The sequence below is a fragment of the Balearica regulorum genome, chromosome 6 (genome assembly GCF_011004875.1).
Source record: "Balearica regulorum gibbericeps isolate bBalReg1 chromosome 6, bBalReg1.pri, whole genome shotgun sequence".
Lineage (NCBI taxonomy): Eukaryota > Metazoa > Chordata > Aves > Gruiformes > Gruidae > Balearica > Balearica regulorum.
The window spans coordinates 21,507,111-21,533,268 of NC_046189.1; the positions used below are offsets into that span (position 1 = coordinate 21,507,111).

General features: G+C 39.2%; 1 protein-coding gene across 5 annotated transcripts in view; it reads left to right on the forward strand.

Annotated features, from left to right (window-relative positions):
• LRP2 (LDL receptor related protein 2) overlaps nucleotides 1–26,158 on the forward strand; it is a 130,880-nt gene that overhangs the window by 63,521 nt on the left and 41,201 nt on the right. For 3 of the 5 annotated variants that reach the window (XR_012836128.1, XM_075756724.1, XM_075756725.1), the window contains exons 32-47: nucleotides 3,736–3,902; nucleotides 8,798–8,941; nucleotides 9,871–9,980; nucleotides 11,121–11,298; nucleotides 11,646–11,859; nucleotides 12,343–12,582; nucleotides 12,718–12,906; nucleotides 13,988–14,908; nucleotides 15,453–15,618; nucleotides 16,539–16,697; nucleotides 18,621–18,910; nucleotides 20,232–20,435; nucleotides 20,844–21,086; nucleotides 22,820–22,945; nucleotides 23,588–23,701; nucleotides 25,325–25,444. Coding sequence is in view for 4 of the 5 variants with exons in the window: in XM_075756724.1 (XP_075612839.1) it covers nucleotides 3,736–3,902; nucleotides 8,798–8,941; nucleotides 9,871–9,980; nucleotides 11,121–11,298; nucleotides 11,646–11,859; nucleotides 12,343–12,582; nucleotides 12,718–12,906; nucleotides 13,988–14,908; nucleotides 15,453–15,618; nucleotides 16,539–16,697; nucleotides 18,621–18,910; nucleotides 20,232–20,435; nucleotides 20,844–21,086; nucleotides 22,820–22,945; nucleotides 23,588–23,701; nucleotides 25,325–25,444 (3,585 nt within the window). In the remaining variant the exon portion in view is untranslated. The remainder of the gene's footprint in view (nucleotides 1–3,735; nucleotides 3,903–8,797; nucleotides 8,942–9,870; nucleotides 9,981–11,120; nucleotides 11,299–11,645; nucleotides 11,860–12,342; nucleotides 12,583–12,717; nucleotides 12,907–13,987; nucleotides 14,909–15,452; nucleotides 15,619–16,538; nucleotides 16,698–18,620; nucleotides 18,911–20,231; nucleotides 20,436–20,843; nucleotides 21,087–22,819; nucleotides 22,946–23,587; nucleotides 23,702–25,324; nucleotides 25,445–26,158) is intronic. The other 2 variants (XM_075756726.1, XM_075756727.1) reach the window with 1 other exon arrangement.

The following is a 26,158-nucleotide window of genomic DNA, read 5'->3' on the forward strand; positions in this document are numbered from 1 at the left end:
CAGGTGCTTCATTTGGGGAAAATGGATGAACTCAATTTTCTTTCAAGCACTTGAAAGAAGCCACATTTTAAACTTTCTCAACACATTGAACATTTTGCTGTTGGAATACATCTGAAATGTTTTCCTTCTCATTGTAAATATTCAGCCTGAAAACCTGTTTTTAAGTGTTGCAATTACAAGAATGTAGAGATGGAGGACTAGAAGGGACGTTCTTGGTCACCAAAGTCTGTTTCCTTCTTGTCTTTGACTGCCATATTATATGTCCCCTTTCACCAGTCAAGCTCCAGTTTAAGATTTATTTGGTTTCTTGCCCCCAAACCTCAGTGAATTTCACAATTTTGATATTTGGAAACCTTCTGATTTTCTGTTCAAATGTAGTCTCTCCTCAGTTTATGCCCATTTCTTATGCCATTTTTGTCCTTCAGAATAAATAGCATCAGTAGTTCTGATTCATCCCTGGTATATATTCTGTTGTATATATTTGAAGTGATTATCACATTCTTTCTCAGCCTGTATTTTGCTAAGGAGTAAGTCATGATATTTTGGGTTCCTTTAATCAGGAAGGATGCTCTTCCTTTTTCTCATCACTGTCTTCAGCCTGTCTGAACTAATGCACTTTGGAATTCAGATCAAAATTTCACAGCTTGAGCTTTTTCCCTCCCCAGTGTAAAAAATTAGTATGCCAAATGCAGGAGGTCTGGAAACAGCCTAAAATTACAGACACTACAGGTGATGCAGCTGTAACAGAGCTAACCTTTGCAAACAAAACTTCCTATCAAAAAGTACCACTGAACTGTCTTTGAACAGTCCACAGACCTCAATGATTTGTAAAAATCATTTAGCCAATTAATTTAAAAAAAAAAAAAAAGAAAAAGTCACAAAAATTTAAATTACTGGCAGGCTGTTTGTGACCAGAAATTTGACCAGATGAATTTTGTCAGATGAAGCATTCATTATTAATTTTTCCATCAGTTGTACAGTATAAAGTGTGTTTTGATGCCTCCCTAATAAGGAAGCTTCACTGAAATTTAAGTAGAAATTAACTTTGGGATGAGCTAACAATAGAAATCTCTGTCACTCAAAAGATTCGTTTCTTTTAAAACTATCTAAATATTAAAATCCATATCACGCTGTTTTTCTGCTTGATCCTTAGCAGTGTGTGCTTTAGAAAGCTGTATTGCATTCATGTTTTTCTTAGCAGTAGTAAGAGAATTACCAATTTATGTAATCTGAAATGAAGTGCAAGTTTGTTTAATTTATTAAAAAAAAAAAGAGTTTATTTTAGAAGTATGTACTGGTTTTAGTATGTGCTGGCTTATAGAAGAATCATGATGAAAGAAATAGAACATGGCAGTGATGAAGCACATGTGTGTGTAGAGGTCAACCCAGTTCTGCCACTGAATCAAACTATTGACAGTTCTTATCTTTATTTCCCACATGTTGCAAAGTTCCCTGTGTCTGTTTAGGTACACTTGTGGCCTTTTTATAAGTGACACAATTTATATATGGAACAATTATGTAAGACAGAAATAGAAATATCCTGCTGTGAAGCACAGTTCTTTTAAGCTATATGGGCTTATTTTTTCTTTTTAGATCGAATTGATACATTAAAAATAATATATTAAAAAACATGTACAGATTTGGGGATTTTTAAAAAATTTATTTGCTGAAGGTCAGCACATCAGAAAAAGTTATTAAAATATGCTGATTCCTTTCACGATAAAAGATTTTAATTATTGCTAATGATTACAAAGAAATAGGCATTTGCCATTTCTCTTCTACTATTTACTGTGATCCTCATCCTTGCTGTCGCTGCTTACTTTACTAGGCCAGCACCAACTTTCAGCAGAAAGATTAAACTGAGCTGCATGCATTTGGTTGCCCAGTGTCTCTACAAAATAATGATATTGCTGGTCTCTGCCTACTTAGTTAGCATGTTAAATGCTGCTAACTTCACGTTGATGGAAAGGCTTTCTAGGATTGCACCATTTCTAGCTTTACATGAGATGAAGAATGCTAATCTTACAAGATTATCTTTTTGCTTATTTTACTTTAAACTGCATTTCAGGTTGATATTAAAGATGGTAATGTAGCAAGCAGGCTTGAAAACAAAACAAGGAATTTATGTATATTAAAATCTTGTATTAATAAGATAAATTTGCATATTTAATACAATAATACATGAATTTTTAATGGATTACCATTTATCATGTAAACCTGTATTAAGAATTGTAGAAGTTATATTAATGTCTATCTGATGAAGCTCCACAGATTTTTAGATCTGTATAGCTCAGCAAATTTGCTCTATTGGCCATTATACAAATGAAGAATAATCAGGCTATATAGATTTGCACAGGAAGCAAGCCACAAAAAATTTTCTGTAGAATGTAATTGGTTTAAATGAGACTATCAAACTTCTCTAGTACAAACAGTCTAGCCAAGAGAATTCACATATCTGTATTTCAGGAGGATTCAGTAGTGTTGTACTGTGTACAATTAGAAAGAGAATAGTGACTCCAGGGTATTGTATGCATTGGAAGAATTTCCCATGAATCTATCTGTTCCTTGTAAATGTTTCAGAGAAGAGCACTGGCATGCGATATTCTTAGGAAAAAAAAAAAAGGAAGAAGTCCAAGAATTTCACAGTCAGAGCTAGCTATGTGTCTTCAGGCAATTATTTGCCAAAATGTGTTTTTTGTGCTGAGACAAATGATATCTAAGCTCATGTTAAATTTGACAAATAGATCCAGCTGCCAGAGAGAAGAATGGAGAGTAATTTTGAGACATGCAATGATGCTGTGATTTGTGGGCTTTCCTGCCAAAGTTTGCACTGCAAAATTTATATAAATGTATTAAGCAGCCAGTGAAGAAAATGAAAACAAAAACCAACCAAACAAAAAAGTCTGATCTATTATAAAAGAGGGAATGGGTTACTGCTACCTTCTATGCAGCAGCAGCCTGGTTCCCTATCAAGTGGTAGCTTCTGCCTATGGAGAGAAGAGGCTGGAATTTGTTCTCCAAGGGCAAAATCACAAGGAAGAGGGGAACTGGCGTTCAGGGGATTCTCTTCCCCTGTTCCCAAGCAGATGAGAAATGAAGTTGCTATAACTCGTACTCTACAGCTCCCCAATGCATTTTCTCAGATCACCTGACTAGATACCCTTTGTTAATAAGATTTAAGAATAAGGGTCCAAGTTTACCTAGAAGTAAATATACTATAAGGGAGTGTGTCTGCTCCCTTAGATATAAAACAAGAAAACACAGTACCACAGTTATCTTTAATAATAAAGATCAGCAATTGCTGCTGTGACATTGTACGTTGCTTGTGAGTCCTGCTTAATAGGCATTAGAACCCATCTTGGGTGTGTCCTGGAGAGTCCTCAGAGCTTTGTCCTGCTGGTTCCCATTCTCAGGGATTTGAAAAAGCTGCTCAGAGCAGCTGCATGAGTGATCCTGCCTCACTTACTTCCTCCTCCTCAGGGTTTGCTTGTACATGCGTTCTGTGCAATCAGAAATTGCGCAGTGCTGAAATTTTGAATGTTACAATAATCACAATAACTGACAACTTCACTCCTAGTGAGGTAACAAACTCACCGGTAGGTGGTTACAAAATGTCACTGGTAACGTTCAACCATTCTCAGCATCAGGGAACTTTTGGGTCGGAGAGGGGAAGCATATCATAATGCCATTTTCTTGATCAGAAACAACTCTGAATTACATTATATGTTTTCACAGTTGAGCACCCATTTCTTATTGCTGTAAGAGATAATATAATTTATGGAATTTCTCTGAACCCTGAGGAGAAGACAAATGATGCTATGATTCCAATAGCAGGAGTTCAAAATGGCGTTGATGTTGACTTTGATGACTCCGAACAGATGATTTATTGGGTTGAAAATCCGGTAAGTTAGTGTTTGTGTTCAAAACATGCACTAAAATAAGACTGAAATATATTAGCATTGCAGGTAAGACTTTTAATAAATATAATTGAAAGGAATGAAAGGGGGGTTTCTCCCCCAGGATAAGATAAAGAAGATTCATCCCTTAGTTTTCATCTTTGTCAGCTGAAATACTTGATTAATGCTATTTCTGGCTCAGGCAGAGACATGAGTAGGAAACATCAGAAAGCATTGACAGAATCATACTCTCAGTCCCCCTTTGCTATCGTCCACTCTTTCTCTTGACTTGGAACTTAATTCTGCAAACACAGCCAGAACACTTCTCCGTGGGAACTGTATGTTGGACACAGTGGCACTCAACATTAGAATGAAAATACGTGCACTTAATCCACACAAGATTTATGGGGTTTTTTCCCAACCTGTTTCCCTTATGTTTTGCAGGTTTGAAGTAAAAATAAGTTTTAAAATCACTCATTTTAAAGCCTTTTCTGTGTCACTTATAAAGGAATTATAACTTATTTATTTTTATTTAACATTTATTCTTTTAAAATGAGAATAGTTAGTTCCTATGAAGTATTTAAATAGACCCATTTAAGCAAACCTTTGCCCAAGAAACTACATAAACACTCAAGAATCTATTTGATCTTCTGTGCAGTCTGAAAAAATGTTCTTGACAGATCTCAGCCAACAGATAGAGCTGACGTTTGCAAGAGGTTGAACAGTTGTGTAGGAGGTCATGGGCTGATATATCCATTAACAGAGCTGGCAAATGAAATGCCAGGTGCCTCTGCAGACTGAGTGTGGGTAAGTGCTGTATTTTGGTTAGGGCTTGAGCTCCAGCCTGACAAATGCATGACAATGATCTGTGCCCCCTATCTCTACCCCTGACCTGCAGGTCTCAGGCTGCTGTTACTCCCAAATAGAGCTGAGACACCTGTGACAGTCATGGCTCGCTCTCTGAAAAAAAGCTGTTTATCTAGTTTCTAATGCCAGAAGCATATGCTTCTACTTTCTTGTTTGTAGTGCTTGTCCATTACCACAAGGCTTCTTCCTTAACACCCTGTTGTACCTCCATCCATTGCATGTTTGGGTTTTCCTGGGATTTGTCTACACTTGCATGTTTGTAGCTGTAATTTTACTGGCAGTGTTGGCAACAGTTGAAGCTGTAGTTAGAGCTCAAGTGTACATTCATCAGCTTGTTCACCCTATCTGAAGCAAACTCAGGAAAAAGAGATAAATATCAGACTCCTTCCTACTCTATTTGAAAAACACTTCCTAAGTGTTAATGTTCCATAATTTATTGATTGTAAATGTCAATAATAGGCAGGAGAAGTCCTAACTGTCTTTTAAAGTTCCTATCATACTAGACACTGCTATGAATATTCAACATTCATCAGGCTCTCAAAATAGAGTTTTTACAGTACCACAAGTTATCCTATTTTCCTTCCTTTTTTCTTTAGGCCTAGGGATTCAAGGACAGGTTAGTTTGCAAATAGCACTACATTGTTAGCATTCTGCAAGCAGCACTCTACTGGTGTCTAAGAAATTCTACCTATTTAAGCCAGCAGTGAATTCAACCTGGAGTTCTTGTTCAGATTTTGCTATATCTGATGTGTTGATTCCTTTTTGAAGCACCATTTTCAATTCTGCCCTGAGATACTTAAGACAGTGTACTGATATCATGGTAACAAAGCAATTAAGAGTATTGTAATGGTTTAACCTCAGCCAGCAACTAAGTGCCATGCAACTGCATCCCCTGTGGGATGAGGGAGAGAATCAGAAGAGTGAAAGTGAGAAAACTCATGGGTTGAGATAAAGACAGTTTAATAGGTAAAGCAAAAGCTGATTCAAGTGCTACAGAGTTCAGGCTATAATGGTGTGCTGTATGTTCTGTCCCTTCAAGTTGGCAGTGCCCCTGTTTTTCCAGCAAAGTGCCAGAGCAAAACAGACCTACTGCATGTGTTGCCTCAGGGAAGAACTGGGCTGGTGGGTCCCAGTGTTACCTTGTCTGGAAGCCTGCACCACAGAGTGAGATCTTCCCAGGACAGGTGCAGCACGTCTGCATTGGTAGAGGAGGAAGTAATTCGTGAGGAGAGAGAAGCAGATTTTAGCCCTTGCTCGCAGCTCCGCTAACCCTACTGACCTCTTCTCCAAAAGCCTTAATAATGTGCGATAGCTGCTGGTATTTCAATTCTTTATTAATACGAGTTGTGAAAGATTCACGTGATAATACTCAGGACTTCTGCAGAACCACTGGAAAACTGACCTAACCTGAAGAAAGCTCAGGAAGGCAGCTATAGTAACCATTTCAGACCTTGACCTGCCTTGTCTGTCTGTTTCGTGCTTGTTTATATAGAATCATAGAATGGTTTGGGTTGGAAGGGACCTTAAAGATCATCTAGTTCCAACCCCCCTGCTGTGGGCAGGGACACCCTGCACTAGACCACGTTGCCCAAAGCCTCATCCAACCTGGTCTTAAACACTTCCAGGGATGAGGCCTCCACAACCTCTCTGGGCAACCTGTTCCAGTACGTCACCACTCTAACAGTAAAGAATTCCTTTCTAACATCTAATCTAAGTTGACCCTCCTTCAGCTTAAACCCATTACCCCTTGCCCTGTCACTACACTCCCTCATAAACAGTCCCTCACCATCTTTCCTGTAGGCCTCTTCAGGTACTGGTAAGCCGCAATTAGATCTCCCCGGAGCCGCCTTTTCTCCAGGCTGAACAACCCCAACTCTCTCAGCCTGTCCTCATAGCAGAGGTGCTCCAGCCCTCTGATCAGCTTTGTGGCCCTCCTCTGGACTCTGTCCAACAGCTCGATGTCCCTCCTGTACTGGGGCCCCCAGAGCTGGACACAGTACTCCAGGTGGGGTCTCACAAGAGTGGAGTAGAGGGGCAGGATCACCTCCCTCAACCTGCTGGTCATGCCTCTTTTGATGCAGCCCAGGACATGGCTGGCTTTCTGGGCTGCAAGCGCACACTGCTGGCTCATGTTGAGCTTCTCATCAATCAATACCCCCAAGTCCTTCTCCTCGGGGCTGCTTTCAATCCATTCCTCGCCCAGCCTATAGTCGTGCTTGGGATTGCGCTGACCCACATGCAGGACCTTGCACTTGGCCTTGTTGAACTTCATGCGGTTCGCGTGGGTCCACCTCTCCAGCTTGTCAAGGTCCCTCTGGATGGCATCCCCTCCCTCCAGCGTGTCGACCACACCACACAGCTTGGTGTTGTCGGCAAACTTGCTGAGGGTGCACTCGATCCCACTGTCCATGTTGCCGACAAAGAAGTTGAACAGTGCCGGTCCCAATACCGACCCCTGAGGGACACCACTCGTCACCGTTCTCCACTTGGACATTGAGCCATTGATCACAACTCTTTGATTGTGACCATCCAGCCAATTCCTTATTCACCAAGTGGTCCATCCATCGAATCCATGTCTCTCCAATTTAGAGACAAGGATGTCGTGTGGGACAGTGTCAAATGCCTTGCACAAGTCCAGGTAGATGACGTCAGCTGCCCTTCCTTTATCCACAGACGTTGTAACCCCATCACAGAGGGCCACCAAGTTTGTCAGGCACGATTTGCCCTTAGTGAAGCCATGTTGGCTGTCACCAATCACCTCCTTATCTTCCGTGTGCCTGAGCATAATCTCCAGGAGGGTCTGCTCCATAATCTTGCCAGGCACGAAGGTGAGACTGACTGGCCTGTAGTTCCCTGGGTCTTCCTTTTTACCCTTCTTAAAAATGGGGGTTATGTTCCCCCTCTTCCAGTCGACGGGAACTTCGCCAGACTGCCAGGACTTCTCAAATATGATGGAGAGTGGCCTGGCCACTTCATCCGCCAGTTCCCTCAAGACCCGCGGATGCATCTCATCAGGTCCTCTGGACTTGTGCACCTTCAGGTTCCTTGGATATTCTTGAACCTGATCTTCTCCTACAGTGGCTGGTTCTGCATCCTCCCAGTCCCTGCCTTCTGTGACCTGGGCAGTGTGGCTCAAGCACTTGCCAGTGAAGACTGAGGCAAAGCAGTCATTGAGCACCTCAGCCTTCTCCATATCCTGGGTAACCAGGTCACCCGTTTCATTCCAGAGGGGACCCACATTTTCCCTCGTCCTCCTTTTGTCACTGACATACCTATAGAAGCTTTTCTTGTCCTTGACATCCCTGGCCAGACTAATTTCTGTCAGGGCTTTGGCTGTCCTAACCTGTTCCCTGGCTGCTTGGACAGTTTCTCTGTATTCTTCCCAGGCTACCTGCCCTTGCTTCCACCCTCTGTAGGCTTCCTTTTTTTGTTTGACTTTGCCCAGGAGCTCCTTGTTCATCCATGGGGGCCTCTTGGTGGTTTTGCTTTAGCATCACATGCTGTAGCTAATACTATAGAATCTGCAAGTCATAAGTTATCGTTTCAAGGGTTACCCTTATGAAGAAAGCTGCAAGGATAATCAGTCTTAATTCTTGCTATTACAGCTTATTAAAAATTTGGTTCTTAAATATTTATGTATGGAGAAAATACCATTTTCCTTTACTAGATTTCAGGTGTATTTAAGATGGTTAACTTGAGGTATCCTGGTAAAAAATCTTTTGGTAATGAAATACAAATTACAGAATTGTGACTGCATAGCTTAAATATGTACAGTTCAACCTTATAAAATATAGTAATTTTATTTCTGTCAATCAGGTTTTGGTTGGTGAATGATAATACCTCCACACTGGATAATTATGATTTACAATAATATTTTTATCATGTTGATGCATTGAGCATATACAAATACATTTCTCTCTACTTGATTTTCATTTTGTTAGAAAATATTGTAATATGAAGTCCTCATGTACTTGGAATAGAGCAGTATTTTCTGCTCTTGACATTTTTTCACTTCTGTTATCTTTTTTCCCAAGGGTGAAATTCACAGAGTGAGGTCCGATGGAGCCAACAGGACAGTTTTTGCTCCGGCAGCTGTTATTGGTGCTCCTATTGGTCTGGCATTGGACTGGATATCTGCAAACCTCTATTACAGTAACCCAGGGACACAGTCAATTGAGGTAATTATTTAAGAGGGACAATTGGAAAGTAAGAGCTTAGATTTTTCACTTCTGTGTATACAGGTTGAAATTAGGGTGGTTTTTTTAAAGTGAAACACTGAACTTAAATTTATTTTAAAATGCAAACAGTCTGTAGAAAAATACTTTACAGAGTTGAAGAGATAAACCTAAATTTGAACATAGTCAAAAAGATCGAAAGCAGTATATTCTGGGAAACTATTTGTGCATAGATCTCTTACCCAGCCCGCCAGTCATTAGGCTTTGGGTGTTTGATACACCTCTCTGATCACTAGAGTTACTATTATTATTACTATTCTCAATGTCAAGTCAATGATCCCAATGCAGTGCCTCTGATAGTAAAGTAATGTTGCCATCAAGCGCAGTAAGATCCATTCCCAAATGCTTTGATATCATATTATGTACCTTTCTGGTGACTAGCAGTCTGATGGTATGTGAAGGATGAAATTGCCATTTGGTGTGGGGAAATAGATGATAAGCAGTAAGTAATACAGTAATGACTGTGAATAAGCCACATCATTAATGTCCTCGTCCCAAAATATAAATACATACTATTAAATTAAAAGGCAGCTAATTTAGAGAGTATTCCATTTTATTTGTTTAAATCATCATTTCATCAATCCGTTCAGCCTGTAATACTTTCAAGATATAATGGAAGCTGAAAGATTAACTATTTTTATACCTAGGATGCTTATTTGTTAACATAGACAGGTTCTAAGCTGCAAGCATGTTAGAGAGGTACATGTTAGAGAAGGGAGATGGTTAGAGTACAGAACAATGTGTTTGTCCTTCACAGTATTTGAGTCTTCAACAATTTCAACTCCCTGTGTATTCAGGCTTCCTTCCTTTAATTTGAAAATCATATCATAAGTTCTGTATTGCATGCTCTGATGAGTTGAATATTTGCATAGGTCCTGAAGCTGCATGGTGATGTAATGTACAGGAAAACACTGATTACCAATGATGGCACCTCTCTGGGAGCTGGCACGCCGATTGGTTTGACAGTTGATCCAGCAAGAGGGTAAATTTCAAAAATTGCTGTTGTCTTTGCGTATTAGTATATTCTCCACATTTTTATTCATTTTTAGGTTCTTCGGCTTCCATCCTGGATTTAACAAGGTTTTGGGTTTTTTTCATATTTGTGCAGAATTTATTTATTTTCTTTAAGCCCTAGAAAATAATTGCATGGCTTCATAAATTGTTGCACAGATGTTCCTTCTCCTTAATTTACTATATTCTTATATGGTAAAATTTTTTAATCAAAAAGGAGCACAGAATATTATGATTGTGGAAAAAAAATCTCTGAAAAATGGGAACCTGAAGTAAAGAGAACTCTAAAGACTTTCTTGTGATGTCTGTCTGGAGGCCTATCTGTAGTAGAAAGACACACTACATGGGAAGAATGTCACATGTTAAATAGCATAGCACTAAATACCGTTTTACTGTTCTCTCCCAAAAAGAGCTGTAACTTGCTTTTTTTCCAACAGAGTACTAGAAATTATAATATGATTTTGCGATATTTTTTTTCCTCCCCAAAATTAGTGTTCCATAGGACCGTACCACTAATGAGACAGTTCTGCTGGTGAATTGACATGCTTTCAAATGAATTGATGCCTGACTTTTTGTCCCTAGTTGGGAATCTGCCTGCCATATGCCCTAGGTGTTCTTTAGCAACTGAGGCCAGAGTGGTGCACGTATTCCCTAGAACCAGAGAATGGAATTCTGTTTCATACAGATTTTTTGAACTCGTAGTTTTAATTCCAAACTGGAACCAAACTCACTGCTGAAACTTGCAGCCATCTGTGAAACAGAATTGGTATTCTCCTGCTTTCTTGTTGTTGTCCTAATTACTGAGTTTACCTGCTGATGGTACTGTGGGATGATACAGGGGAGGATATGGATTTCTAAATATGATTTAACAGGCATTGTTCTCTTTTTCAAGAGAAACAGACATTTTTCAAGAGAACAAGCATTGTTCTTTTTTCTCTTTTTCCAAACAAGATCTCTTTTCATTGTGGCCTGGTTCAAAGTGATCTCTGTTCAGCACATGCTGAAGTATTTGGCTGAGGAAGCAGATGGATTTAAGCACATGCTTAATGGACTGTGGTCCATTGATCTCTGTTACCAGCTTTGCTAACATATGTGATAATGTGTGTTACAGGAAGCTGTACTGGACAGACCAGGGAACTGACAGTGGAGTCCCAGCAAAGATTGCCAGTGCAAACATGGATGGATCAGGCATACAAACCCTCTTCACTGGCAACCTTGACCATGTAGAGTTCATTACCATTGACATTAAGGAACAAAAGTTGTACTGGGCAGTCACAAGCACAGGAGTGGTAGGAGATTTTTTTAATAATTGCTTTTTTACCTGATTGTCTATCTCTACCTCTGTGGGTCGCATGAGTAATTCAGTTACTTTAGTTTACTCATGTAATAGAATTGCAGGACTGAGCAAAATGTGAATAATGGTTGTTACTAGTTACTCTTAAAAATATATGATGAATTTGAATGAAACCCCAGAAATCATTATTGGCATCCTGCTGACCCTTTCCTTCCTACCTTGTACATAAAGATCTCATGCATGAAGAGATTTTAATAGCATATGTTACATTTCAATTTTGTATTGTAACCTTAAACTTTTATTATAAGAAATGTAATATTAACCTTTAAACTGATTCCTTAGATTGAGAAAGGCAATGTGGATGGTACAAATCGTGTGACTCTGGTGGTTCATCTTTCTCATCCTTGGGGAATTGCTGTGTATGATACCTTTCTGTACTATACTGATCGAGATTATGAAGTTATTGAACGAGTTGACAAGTCCACTGGAGCAAACAAAGTAGTACTGAGGGATAATGTCCCAAGACTGAAGTGCCTACGTGTGTATTACAGAGACAGTGAGTATTTGTTAAAGAGGTATTTCAGGATATCCAACTTGTGAAAACTTGAACTTCCCTCAGAGACAGAATGTGTGCTCTTTCAAAGGAAATGGTTTGATAAGGCTTTCAGGAAAAGTGTCAGAAGCGTTTTACCTGGTTTTGGTAAAGAGATGTTCCACCATCTAGTTAAGGCATCTGTTGGCACATGTAGTTTGACTAAAATGTTATCAATGTAGTATTGACTAAATGACAAATGTTGTTACTCTGGCTTCAAATTTATATATCTGTTTTATCCGATTCTCGGCCCCATTGATCTTAGATGCAAGAAACCAGCAAATCCATTGCTAACACTTAAGTGCTAAAAGGTACAGTGATTAAGATCTTTATTTTTGTCAGCTGGTTGTTAATACTATGCAAGTATATGACTTTGGTTATATATCTGCACAAGTTTGTGATGATGCGGTTCAGATTTTTATGTCTTGCCATGTGTGTCTTTCACAGATTCTGCTGGTTCCTCAAATGGCTGCAGTAATAATATTGGAGTTTGCCAGCAGCTTTGCCTGCCTGTACCTGGTGGATTATTCTCCTGTGCCTGTGCTACTGGCTTTCAGCTAAATCCTGATAACAGAACCTGTTCCCCTTACAGTTCATTTGTAATTGTTTCTATGCTTTCTGCAATTAAAGGATTTAGTTTAGAGACATCTGATCACTCTGAAGCCATGGTGCCACTGGCAGGAAGAGGTATGTAAATATTATAATAGGAAAAGAAATCTTGTAATGCCTAATATTTTGGCATTTCTTGCTGGCATAGCACATGTTTTAAATAAGTTAGTTTATATCAAAGATAATTAATTATTACTTTTCAAAATATTTCAGGACGAAATGCGCTTCATGTGGATGTTCACATGCCTTCTGGCTTCATTTACTGGTGTGATTTCAGTAGCACAATTTCTTCTCAGAATGCAATACGTAAAATTAAACCTGATGGTTCGTATTTTAGAAATGTTGTTACAAATGGAATAGGACGAAATGGGATCCGTGGCATTGCAATTGACTGGGTAGCAGGTAAGCATAGCTGAATTTAGGAGAATGTTATTCTTTACAGATGGTAAAATTTTTAGACTACCATAAACAGATCCTAATGGAACTATTTTGAATGGACGTCCTATGATTCTAACTTGTATGTCTGTGGACTGATTTTAAAACAAGAGGAAGTAATGAAGGGCTCTTATGTTTAAACATATGTGTAAAAATGGAAGTTTATCAGAGCAGATGTATAGAACCTTTTATCTCATGATGCTTTCATATTTGTCTTGGGTCTCCGTTCTTGTCTGTGTATTCATAAGTAGCTGTTATCCAGTGTACTTTACTACTGTAGTGAAAAACATGTACCAGAGAAGAGTGCACAAAAGTTGTCCGATGACATTGTTAATAAGAAAGAAGGACCCTTCATCTAGTCTCAGATTGCTGTGTACTAATCCTATAAATTATAATGAAAAGTAAAGCAAGCAGAAGAAATACTTTGTCTTTGAACTTTAATTTTACCACTTGCACTTCATGTTCCTATTTAATGATGTTGGAGATTAATTAAAATATTAAGTCTTCAGAAAGCGTTCATCAACTCTAAGTAGCTGACCATTGCCATTAATAACTTTATTTTATGCGTATGCTTACTATACGTATGTTTTGAAAAAGTTCTTTCTGTTGATTGATAGGCTTGTTGGGATGAGATTTAAAATAATAATGTACTGTGTACAGTGCTGTGCTGTAACATGGATTTCATAGTTGTGTGTTGTAAAAGGTAAAGGGATAAGAGTACGGAAGGGCAAGCCAAAGGCTTAGATTAAGAAAAAAAAAGTACGCCTAAAGAACAACTGTAGTTAATGCACTTTTGATCTTATATCACTTATTTTCCCCATGGAAATCAATGAGGATTTAGAAATTAATTGACTATTGTCAGTTTGGATGTCTTCTAATTCCTCAAAGTGTAGGCAAGTACCTTATGCTTCCAGCTACTAAGAAGTTGATGGATATTCATTTTATGGTTTAGTATTTTATCAGCTCATGTTTCTCAGGTGTTGATGCTATGTATCACCTTTCTGTTTTGTTTTTCTACTTTTTTTTTTTTCTTCTTCTTTAAATACAGGAAATCTTTATTTTACAAATGCATTCCTCACAGAGACTTTTATAGAAATTTTGCGTTTAAACACAACTTATCGCCGTGTTCTGCTTAAAACTGCCATAGATATGCCAAGGCACATAGTAGTTGACCCAAAAAACAGATACCTGTTCTGGGCAGATTATGGGCAAAATCCAAAGATTGAACGTGCATTTCTTGACTGCACCAACAGAACAGTTCTAGTGTCTGAGGGCATTGTCACACCTCGTGGGCTGGCCATAGATCACAGCAATGGCTATATTTACTGGGTGGATGATTCCTTAGATATGATTGCAAGAATTCAGCCTGATGGTGGTGATGTTGAAATTGTGCGTTACGGCAGTCGCTATCCAACTCCATATGGTATCACTGTCTTTGGAAATTCTATGATCTGGGTGGATCGGAACCTGAAAAAAGTCTTCCAAGCCAGCAAGGAGCCAGGCAATACCGATCAGCCAACAGTAATACGAGACAACATTAATTGGCTAAGGGATGTTACCATTTACAACAGTAATTTCCAGTCACGTTCACCCCTTGATGTCAACAACAATCCTTGCCTGGACAACAACGGAGGCTGTTCTCATCTGTGTTTTGCACTGCCTGACATCCAGATGCCCAAATGTGGTTGTGCCTTTGGAACGCTAGGCAGTGATGGCAAGAGATGTTCCATTTCAACTGATGATTACTTGATTTTTGCTCTTGAGAATGCCCTCAGAAGTATCCACCTAGATCCTGAAAATCACAGTCCTCCCTTCCGCACAGTCAGTGTGTTAAGAACTGCAGTGGCCCTGGATTTTGACAGCGTAAACAACCGAATATATTTTACACAAAGTTACCCTTCAGGAACGGGAAGAATCAGTTATGTTAGTATTTATGCAGGAATTGGCTCTCCAACAGTAGTTGCATCTGGTAAGTGCACTGAGATGTGATACAAAGTAATTGGATATTGAGAAAAATGGACTGCAGCATCTAGCACTAGCTCAGCAGGTATTTTTATGCTAATTGTCAAGGGAGACTAGTTAGATCTCTGATTACATGCTCCATTTGACTTTTCTCATTTTTTTCTGCTACTGAGAGTCTTAGTTCGTCTTGATCCCAATGAAATGGAAATATAAAACTGGTTAAATATTTTAAATAAAATTATATGGAATAAATTAAAATTGTATATAGTAAATTAATTTTATGGAGTGAGGGATGATACCTGCTACCTGGAGAACAGCAACCAGAATTTAGGTCTATGTGAGGAAAAGGTTTTTGTAACCCTCCTGAATACACAGGAGTGTATTCAGTCCTAAGTATTAGTTCTTCAAATTTTTAAATGGACAAATTTGCTTTTATACCAATGGTATTTCAAGGAGATCTTTGGTGTTGCCACATTATAATAGGCAAAGACTATTGCAGTGTCTTGGGAAAACATACTGAACTTGTGTGTGTTTGCCTGCATGTGTCTAAGACCTGGGGACTCCAGATGGCATAGCCTTTGACTGGATCAACAACAGAGTTTACTACAGTGACTACCTCAATCAGACTATCAGCTCAATGGCCGTGGATGGCTCTAACCGCACGGTGATTGCCCGGGTTCCACGACCAAGAGCCATTGTATTAGACCCCTGCAGAGGGTATGTGTTGCACTTTGTACGCTGTATTTTGACTGGAGGTGAAACTGCAATTTAGACTTTGACAAGGACTGCCAGATACTTTACCTGCTCTAGGTGAACCTACTTTAGTAGGGGGGGTTGGACTAGATGATCTCCAGAGGTCCCTTCCAACCCCTATCATTCTGTGATTCTGAGCCCTAAGTTCCAGCTGTGCATAACCATGCTAGATCTAACTCTTTAGGTTTCAGTTTTCTCAGCTGATCTCAGCTTCAGAGATTTGAATTTTCTTCTGAGATTTTTAGAACGTTTATGAATGTGTAGTACATGAGGCTCCATTTAGTGAGGGTAGGAGCCAGGTACTGGGGGTAAATGAGAATGATGTTCAAAGCAGGTGTTTGTCAAGCAACTAACCATCCTCTGTTTGCTGTGTAAGGCAGAAAAAAAAAGGGTATTTGTTGAAATCAAGATTTCTTCAAGAATATCATATCATGATAGTCAGGTAGCACTGCCAAGAGATCTCTCTACTTAGTCTTGTATGATTTTTCCCTTTTTCTCTTGTATTTCCTGAGTGCCTCAGAAGAATTCTTGTTTCAGTGTCAAAACATTCCCTGTGAGGCTGAGGGCATTACTGTATTATACTGTATTTCTAATTTCATTACTAATTATGCTGTATTTCAAATGAAGAAAGATAGGAAGGAGATTAATTGACTTTACTGGATTCTCATAGGAGCTGGAAAAACTTTTCTGAAATTCACTCCAGTGGACCCCAGTGATCCCTGCTAGAAGATTCCCCTGTCAGTATAGAGGAAGAATTTCTTTTCCAGTGTTTTTGCACTGCACATTTCAGTGAGGGACACCAGGGCGGAAATACCCTGGAGCAGATAAGAGCTTTGTGAGCTTTATTTGCTGAACATATAACCTTGCAATCATGTTATTGACAGGTATATGTACTGGACTGACTGGAGTTCAAATGCAAAGATAGAACGGGCTACACTTGGAGGAAACTTCAGAACACCTATTGTGAGCACCAATTTGGTATGGCCAAACGGGCTCACCCTGGACTATGAAGAACAGCAGCTATACTGGGCTGATGCAAATCTGTATGTATTGATAAAACACACTTGCTAGTTTACATTTGGTTAGTTTCTTTAATAGATCTATTATTTATTTTTCCTCATTTTTAAACTGTTTTTCAGCATTTCAGTTGGATTTTGTACTTTGTATTTGAATGTTAGGAGTTACTCAATAGCAATGCAATGTCAAGCCTTGATATTGATGTGGAACTACTCTGCAAGAAGAAGTTTTGTTATGCCACAGTGTAGATTTAGTCCACTGTTTTATGGCATTTGTCCTCACTGGCGGTTTGTTCATCTTATGTGCAACTCAGGACTTTTAAAGGCATCTTCACTAACAAATACAATCCCAGTGCACATTTTACATCATTCATTGCCCATGGTTACTTCCTCTCACCTGTGGAATTTGGCATGATGTTCTTGCTGTGGCCTACCAGGCAGAGCTCTACCCTTCAATTTCTGCAGTGAGCAGGAAAGTTTTTAAAAATAATTTAGTTTGTATCCATTGAAATTCTCTTGTGGTCTTAGAGAGGTCACTACAGTGACCAGACCTTTCCACTCTGGTTCCTTCAGCGTAGCAAGTTCTTTTGCAGGCTTCTCCTTTGCTATGACAGAAAAGCGATGTCTGCAATGTAATAACTCTTACGGCCTGTGCCTCTAATGGATCTTCTGTGAGGAAGGCAGTCTTACTTGGATTCATCTGTGTGCAAGAGCGCAGGGCACCTGTAAGGAGACCCTCTATTTTAAGAGGAAAGCAGGATGTCAGATGAGACATCCTCTTTTCTCTTTCAAACTGTAGTTATTGGAGTTAGGGGAGCACGTGCTTAAACAGTGTGAAGTCATCGTTATTCTGACTTTCATGAGGAGAGCCTTTACACTTTCAGAAGGTAAGATATGAAGACCAGATACTCAAAAATGACAGTGATCTTTAGGTCTGAATGCACCAAGGGAACACAAGGGTGAGCCGTATATTCCCCTCCATTTTTACTCTTGCTTATTCTCTTCTTGTTTATGCTAGTCTCCCAGAGGTGCTATCCCTCTTTCTTTAAAGTAGTGTTTCTATTCTTTTGTTCTAGACCCTCCTGTTACCTTGTACCTATTGTGATACCATTGGGTACACATGCAACTCTTAGGATACACTGACATTATGGGCGGGAATGGCTGAAGGGGAGAAGCAATGACAAGGTGGTTGTGTGTCAGTAGTGCTGTCTCTGTGAGTAAAGAATGGTTCACACAGAGCAGAACATCTCTATCGCAGAACTTAGAGTTGAATTCTGATTTTCTAGGGCTCCTAGAAGTCTTGTTTGTTGGAATTTCATCACTGCAAACACTGTTCCTAAGGTAGAATCAAAACTGGAAGATCAAGTAGGAGGAAATCTTTATCATACACTATATATTTGTGGGTATTAGGTGTTATATATGTGGTGGTTATTATATATTAGAACTGTTTTTCCCTCCTATATTCTTATGTGAGAAATAGCAGAAAATGCATGTTTATATTGTCATGAATTTGCTTGTATTTTCTGATTGTGTAAATTTGGATCTGCAGAAGATAAAACTGAATGAAAACATGTCCCATTTCATGGGACTGTTGGTTTTCTCCTGGTGCAAGAAGTCATGAACATCACACCCATTCCAAAAGTGTATTCTGTCATGAAGTTTTGCATTCATTTTAGGCCTCAGTAGTGTAGTTGTTTAAACATTTCAATCTCCATCCCGATTACTTCCAGTACATTATTGTGTCAGTATTACAGAGCTGCTACTCTGCGTCACTGTTGAAGCTATAGATTGGAAAATTCGAAATTTTTAACTCATAACAGCACTCTACATATTGGTGCACATTACTGAAATGGTGGATGCTAGTTCCTGGACTAATTTTAGGGCATGGCTTTAAACATAAGTTAAAATACTTCTTTCTTTTAAGATGTAATAATTTCTGTGTTATTTTAGGCAGAAGATTGAGCGTTGCACTCTCACTGGTACAAATCGTGAGGTAATTGTTAGCACTGCTCTGCATCCATTTGCAATGACATTGTTTGATCAGCACATATATTGGACAGACTGGAACACACGAAGCATTTACCGAGCTAATAAGTATGATGGTTCAGATCAGATCGTAATGATCATGAATCTTCCACAAAGACCGATGGATATTCATGTCTGGGCAAAAAGTAAGCAGCAGCAGTGTACTAACCCTTGCAACCAGTTCAATGGTGGCTGCAGTCACATCTGTGCACCAGGTAAGCTCTTGTGCTTGATGACTGTAAGCTATTCGTGTTGCCTGTATTAGATTCACAGTGTAACAATTTTAGTCACATGGGGACAGCTGAGATATTTCTTAGTGTTCTTAAATGTTTAATATTTATTTTATTTATAAATGCAATCAAAATGACTGCCATTCAAAGTCATGGTATTTTGCCAACACTACTGAGGGTTGTGTCTGAGATAAAAATAAAATGAATAAAAATTATGGGATTCTCTAATTTATAACCCCAGAAAACAATGTTTTGGTTTGACTTTTTTTTTTCCTTTCTTTTTTTTTCCCCCTCTGGGATGAGACATGAAGTGAGCTCTGCAGCATATATAGGAATGCATACTGATATGTTATATACTGAACAGCTGTTTCCTACCACATATTTAAAAAATTTTCATGGTCACTATTTCTTTATCACACAATATTATGAAGTCTTTCTCTAATGCTTAATTTCCAAAATAAACGTTTCTACTGCCTCATTTTAAATGTTGGACAATTACTAAAAAGATAGCATAAATTGATTTCTATCTATCTGCTCTGTGGGGCAGGCGTCCTTTTAAGCCATGGACTCCAGAAACATACTCTGTATCATCAGCTGCATATTGGGGTGAGACCTGAGTGACATATCTATTCCATCTGGTACCTCTCCTTGTGCATGTGTAAGGAGAGAGTCGAAGTGGTCCAGCAGGTCACCAGTCCAGATGGCCAGGAAACCAGAATGGCAGCATACCCCAAAGAGCATACATGTTACACAGCTGATTCCTGTCTAGTGAATTTTTGGAAGTTATGATCCTTGACTTTGAAAAACTCATTCAGTGTCTGGTTTTATTTTTAGCATCCTAAATGCCTTTAAATACCTATCTTGCCTGAAAAGAACTCAAACTTCCCATTGATTTTGAGAAGAACTGTTACTCTAGTGCAAGGAGTTTTGAAAACCCTGTTTGATTTTGATGGATAGACGCTCTGATATTTGAAAGCATCAGATGCCATCTTGCTGCCCCCCAAAAAACTGTTTGGACAACAAGAAAAAATTAAGATACTCCAAGTTCTGATCTCAGTCCCTCTAGGGATCTCTGAAATAACTCTTGCAGGTTTTGATGGGTTTGCAGATACTTAACTGAGATAAAAATCTGGCTAAGTCACCACACTTTTATCTAAGCAGATAAGTCTTACAGTTGTGAGAATTTCATTGCCTTTTCCAGTGTTACAGCTGTGAGCAGTTTCAAAGAACCCTATCTGAAGCATCAATGTTAAATTTGTTTCATTTTTGTCTTTTTATTTTTTTAAACTGTCAAACATAAATGTAGGTCCAGCTGGTGCAGAATGTCAGTGCCCCTCTGAAGGTCGTTGGTATTTAGCCAATAATAACAAGCACTGTATTGTGGATAACGGTACCAGGTGTGATACTGGTTTCTTCACATGCCTTAATGGGCAGTGTATCTCTGAGCGATGGAAATGCGACAATGACAATGATTGTGGTGATGGCAGTGATGAGCTGGAAAGCGTGTGTGGTAAGCATTTAAAATAACTGCATGAGAAAGTGATGTGTTCTCTGTCTTGCCTGTACCGTATTCTCTAATGCTGTGATGGCTTCATGATCGCGTATCTTGTGGCTGTAGTTTGGAAGCAATCCCTTGCTTGCTCACCGACATAAGGTCTGAGTGGCAACTGATTTGCTCTAAAATCCAAAAGCACTATAATATTGAATTTTTATCATGTATAGCCAGTGTCTACTTTGCTTAATTCAAATACATATTTTACTTTTCATGCAGTCCGTTTTGCAGCTGTGTTTGCCCTGGCAGGTAAAAACATTGTGATTTTACTTGTTACTTTGTTAGAGAACTTAGATTGTCTTTTATCCATGTATATTATTATTATTATTAATAATACTAATAATACTTTTTTTTAATTTCCTGCAGCTTTCCATACTTGTCAGCCAACAGCTTTTACCTGTGCTAATGGGAGATGCATACCCTATCATTACCGCTGCGATCACTACAATGACTGTGGAGATAACAGTGATGAGGTTGGCTGCTTGTTCCGAGCTTGTGACTCCCACACAGAATTTACTTGCAATAATGGAAGGTGTATATCTCTTCAGTATGTGTGCAATGGAGTAAACAACTGTTATGATAATGGCACATCAGATGAGAGAAATTGCCGTAAGTTTATCCTGATTACCTAGTGCCTATTTGAGTCTGACTCTTTAGAGCAAAAAAGAGGCAGATGTGTTGGTGTGTGAAGAATTATGACAAAATCAGCAAAGAGGATAAAAAATTTCTTTATGTACATTACTGTTGTGGTTTTACCCCAGCTGGCAGCTGAGTCCCACGCAGCCGCTCGTTCACTCCCCCGCATTGGGATGGGGGAGAGAATCGGAAGAGTTAAAGTGAGAAAACTTGTGGGTTGAGGTAAAGACAGTTTAATAGGTAAAGCAAAAGCCGCGTGCACAAGCAAAGCAAAGCAAGGAATTCATTCACAACTTCCCCTGGGCAGGCAGGTGTTCAGCCATCTCCAGGACAGCAGGGCTCTGTCACACGTTAACGGTTACTTGGGAAGACAAATGCCATCGCTCCGAATGCCGCCGCCCCCCCCCCCCCCCCCCCCCCCCCCTTCCCCCAAGCTCCTTATAAACTGAGCATGACATCATATAGTATGGAATATCCCTTTGGTCAGTTTGGGTCACCTGTCCTGTCCGTGTCTCCTCCCAACTTCTTGTGCATCCCCAGCCATCCCGCTGGCAGGGCAGTGCAAGAAGCAAAAAAGGCCTTGGCCCCATGTAAGCACTGCTCAACAATAGGTCCATAGAACAAAAACATCTCGATATTATCAATGCTGTCTCCAGCACAAATCCAAAACATATCCCCATACTAGCTACTATGAAGAAAAATCAATCCTCTCAGCTGAAACCAGGACATTTACAGATTCTGCTTTGAATTTGCTTCTACTTGAAGCAAATAGAATTGTTAAGATATTCCAGAGTACCCTAAGATATTACATAAGAACTATTCCTTTAAATAGTCTGCCTTAATGCAGCAAATGCTCACGCAGTGCTTAATGTTAGGTCTTGTGAGTAATCCCAGGGACCTGAAAAAGGTTATTTCAGGTGAATTGGATGCAGGGTTTATGTTTTTGCAGTATTAGTCTGGATTTGACAGTGGGCTTTTACTTTGTATCATACTATGTTAATTATACTAGATTTAACCATCAGGACTGTATATTCTGACTCTTATACAGACACAGTTTATATCTATTCTGTTTAAAATCGTATGCCTTAGCTCTCAAAAAGTTGTCAGTTATGTTTGTTTTCCTTAAGATGTAAACTGTGATTAGTTCAATATTGATTACTATTGCAGTTAATCAAAACTAATCATGTCTTTGCGGTAAGATTACATTCTTCTGTGGAAAATTTATATCTGAAGTTAGAGAAATCGATGCAAATGTATTTAGAGGATTTTTTTTTACTTTTTTGTTTGAACACTGATTTTATTTTTTTAATCATATTATTTGTGAGAATTTTTTCATTCTCAGTGAAATCTGAATATTTGAAATTCCTGGTGTATTAGTCATTTGTAGCCGGTCTGATGATTCATACAGTACCAGCTGGTTAAAAATGCAGGCATTACAGTGTGAATACATGTCAATTTACATTTCCTCACCCCCAAGTATTGTCATGTGTTTCTTTGATCATGTTTTTGTCAGGATTTTTGTCAATATAAGCAATTGTCCATATAGATTGTTTCCATATAGCATGAGCAGTATGAGTGCACTCTAACAAGTGAGTGACATGGGACTGTTTTTAACAATATTGTGTATCTTGCAATGAGATACAACTTAATGGTATTAAAAAATGCTCTAAAGAACTTTTCCTTCTATTTTTTCTCTCTTCTTAAAGCGGAGCGCACTTGTCAGTCTGGTTTTACAAAATGTCAAAGCACAAATATTTGCATTCCTCGAACGTATTTGTGTGATGGTGATAACGACTGTGGAGATATGAGTGATGAGAGCCCTACTCACTGTGGTAAGTTAATAGGGCCTTGGTTACTTTTCTTGTGCTTCAGTAATTTATTCCTCTGCTCTTTACCTTTGACATAACTCCAACTGTTCTCAAAACATCTACTCTTGTAATACTGAAGAGTTATAAGGTATATGCATTGTATTATTAGCTCTCAATTATCTCAGGCATGCTTTTATCTAATACAAAAGATCATAATTTTTTGCAGCATTTTTATACAGCATTTGAGGGATCGTTCCTTTTGCTTATTCTGTTCTGTACCCTTGATGGTTTTACAAGGTAATTGGCATGAAGTATTATAGTGAGTTGGCTTTTTCTGCAACTTTAACATTAGAATATTTTTTCCTCTAATCAAGTGAAACTGCATACAGTTTCAAATGTAATTTCTTTCAGCTCTTTCATGTAGTTATGTATGCCTTAGCATATGATTCATTGTTAATAGCTTATCTTCGCTAGTACAGACATTTGTATTAGGTAGTAGTTAGGTAGAACTTTTCCCATATAAAATGTTTTGGATCAGTTTGTAAAACATAATGGATATTTTCAGATAATGATTTATTTTTAATATTGCCTGAGCGGATTATTTTTGCTTTCACTAGTTTTCCTAAAAGTACCTGCCTTGAATTAACTATGCCACAATTTTCCTAGAATATGAGTTCAATTTTCCTAGCCAGAATGTGGCCACTTTTATCTATGGATCCCTACGTGTCAAAAATGTGACTATATATACAGACATAGTGAGTCTTGTGCTGCTCATGAAAGGTGTGCTTTGTCCCTTCTACTGTTTATGTCCTAGCAGCACTGCTGAATTACTTAAATTTAGAAGTGGTGAAGGGCAAGAAAGAGGGAGAGAAAGGGAGAGAATGGGAGATGAAAGAAGCCTGAAGACATTAATGAGCAATGTGGTAATTGCCTTTGATTTCCGTCATTAAAAGCACATCGACGAGCAAGTTAAAAGGTCGAACTGGGTCTTTTGTGGTATCTTGAAACCATCAGAGGGTATACGAAAGTATCAGTAACTACTGAAGAAATTATCAACCCTACTATATGCGCCAGGATCAAAGGCCTCAGCCAAAGTGCAGAAGGAATATTTGCAGTGTGCTTAGCTGGAACTATTCAGTATTACAGGTTGTTCTTCATTACCATTAAGGAAAGACTCCTACCTGCAAGTGAAGAAAAATGGGTGGGAGGAGGAAAGCATTATCTACCATGAAATATTACTTCCTTACTGCACATTTTGATTCCTTGCAAAAATCATAGAATCATAGAATATCTGGAGTTGGAGGGGACCCATACGGATCATCGAGTCCAACTCCTGGCTCCATGCAGGACCAGCTGAGTCAGAGCATATGTCTGAGAGTGTTATCCAGATGCTTCTTGAACTCAGTCAAGCTTGGTCCTGTGACCACTTCCCTGGGGAGCCTGTTCCAGTGCCTGACCACTCTCTCAGTGAAGAACCTTTTCCTGATATCCAACCTAAACCTCCCCCGTTGCAGCTTCATTGCTTTGCCTCGGGTTCTATCACTGGTCACCAGAGGGAGGAGATCAGCACCTGCCCCTTTGCTCCCTCTTGTGAGGAAGTTGTAGGCCACGATGAGGTCTCCGCTCAGTCTCCTCTTCTTTAGGCTGAACAAAGCAAGGGACTTCAGCCTCTCCTCATACATCTTCCCCTCTAGACCCTTCACCATCTTTGTTGCCCTCCTTTGGACACTCTCCAAAAGTTTTATGTCCTTTTTGTACTGTGGCACCCAAAACTTCACCAGTACTCGAGGTTAGGCCACACCAGTGCAGTGCAGAGTGGGACAATCACTTCCCTAGACCAGCTAGCAATGCTGTGCTTGATGCACCCCAGGATGCAATTGGCCTTCCTGGCAGCCTGGGCACACTGTTGACTCGTGTTCAACTTGCTTTTGACCAAGACTCCCAAGTCCCTTTCAGCATGGCTGGTCTCCAGCGTCTCATCGCCTAGTCTGTATGTATAGCCGGGGTAAAGCATGGAGTCTGCTACTGCCTGGTTTGGGCACTTGAGAAATGAGTATATTGAACTGTGGTCATCTTCTTGTGCACAAATCTCAAGTGTAAACGTAGAACATATTTACAGTTGCTGCATGCAATCCTCTTTCCAGGGCAATTTCTGTCTACTTACTAGCTGGTACGTATACCTAAGGAGAGAATTAAGCCAGTTTTTTGCATACAAAGATCAAGCTAGTTTGTACAAAGAACTCTTTGGCGATAGGCTGTGAAAAGACATCCTTCCTAGCATAATTTTCTCTCTTTCTTTTTTGGGGTCTGTAATATTTTTGCGTAACATGGACTCAAAAGCAGCTTAAAACAAGTTGGAAAGGTAACAGAAAGAAAGAAGTCATACATAGTTTTTTCTTCCAGTCTCACTGACTTGCACAAATAGTGAGTTTCGTTGTACATCGGGACGTTGTATTCCTGCTCATTGGTATTGTGATCAAGGAATAGACTGTGCTGATGGCTCTGATGAACCTGCTTCTTGTGGTAAGTTTACACTCAGAAAATAAGCATCTTCTGAGGTTTATTCACTGGTTCTAACTAATCTGAGTCACTGAGTAATGCAAGTCTGAAATACTTAAAGCTGTGCATGGAATATGAGGGCTTTTAATTGCCACAGTGACTTCTCTTTAATGTGCTTACTCTTAAGGTATAACCTCCTGTCTCTTTATAAGACTTTGGTGGCAAATCAAGTGTCGAAAGGTAACAAGTATTTTGATGTTGTTTTGGATGTAAAAGCAGATAACATGCTGCACAGGGATTGTGTGTGCAATATTGCATTTGGGGAAAAAAGGAATGTGGATGCAGAGGAACATTTTTGACACAGTATGAGGCAGAGTATCATAGAATTACAATAAGCAAATCCTGTATGTACAATAGAAACTGATGGTGGAGAGGGGAAGAAGGTGAGAAGAAGTAATCTCCAGGGAGGAAGAGGAGGGGCTAACTGAAGTCACTGAGAATGGATATTACAATAGTCATTATTCTCACTGTAAAAGTTGGCATAACACAAGGCAGAACAGATTCTTCTATGGTTTAAGCAGGGCTAATAGCTCACTTTGTACATTGCTAGAGTTGCACTGTTAGCTTAAGAAAATGTCTTGCAGCTTATACCTTAACTGTCTTACATTTAAGCTTCTATTTTACATTTCATTGTTGTAAGATTCTCCCTAAAATACCCTCCTCAGTAGATTTTCATGG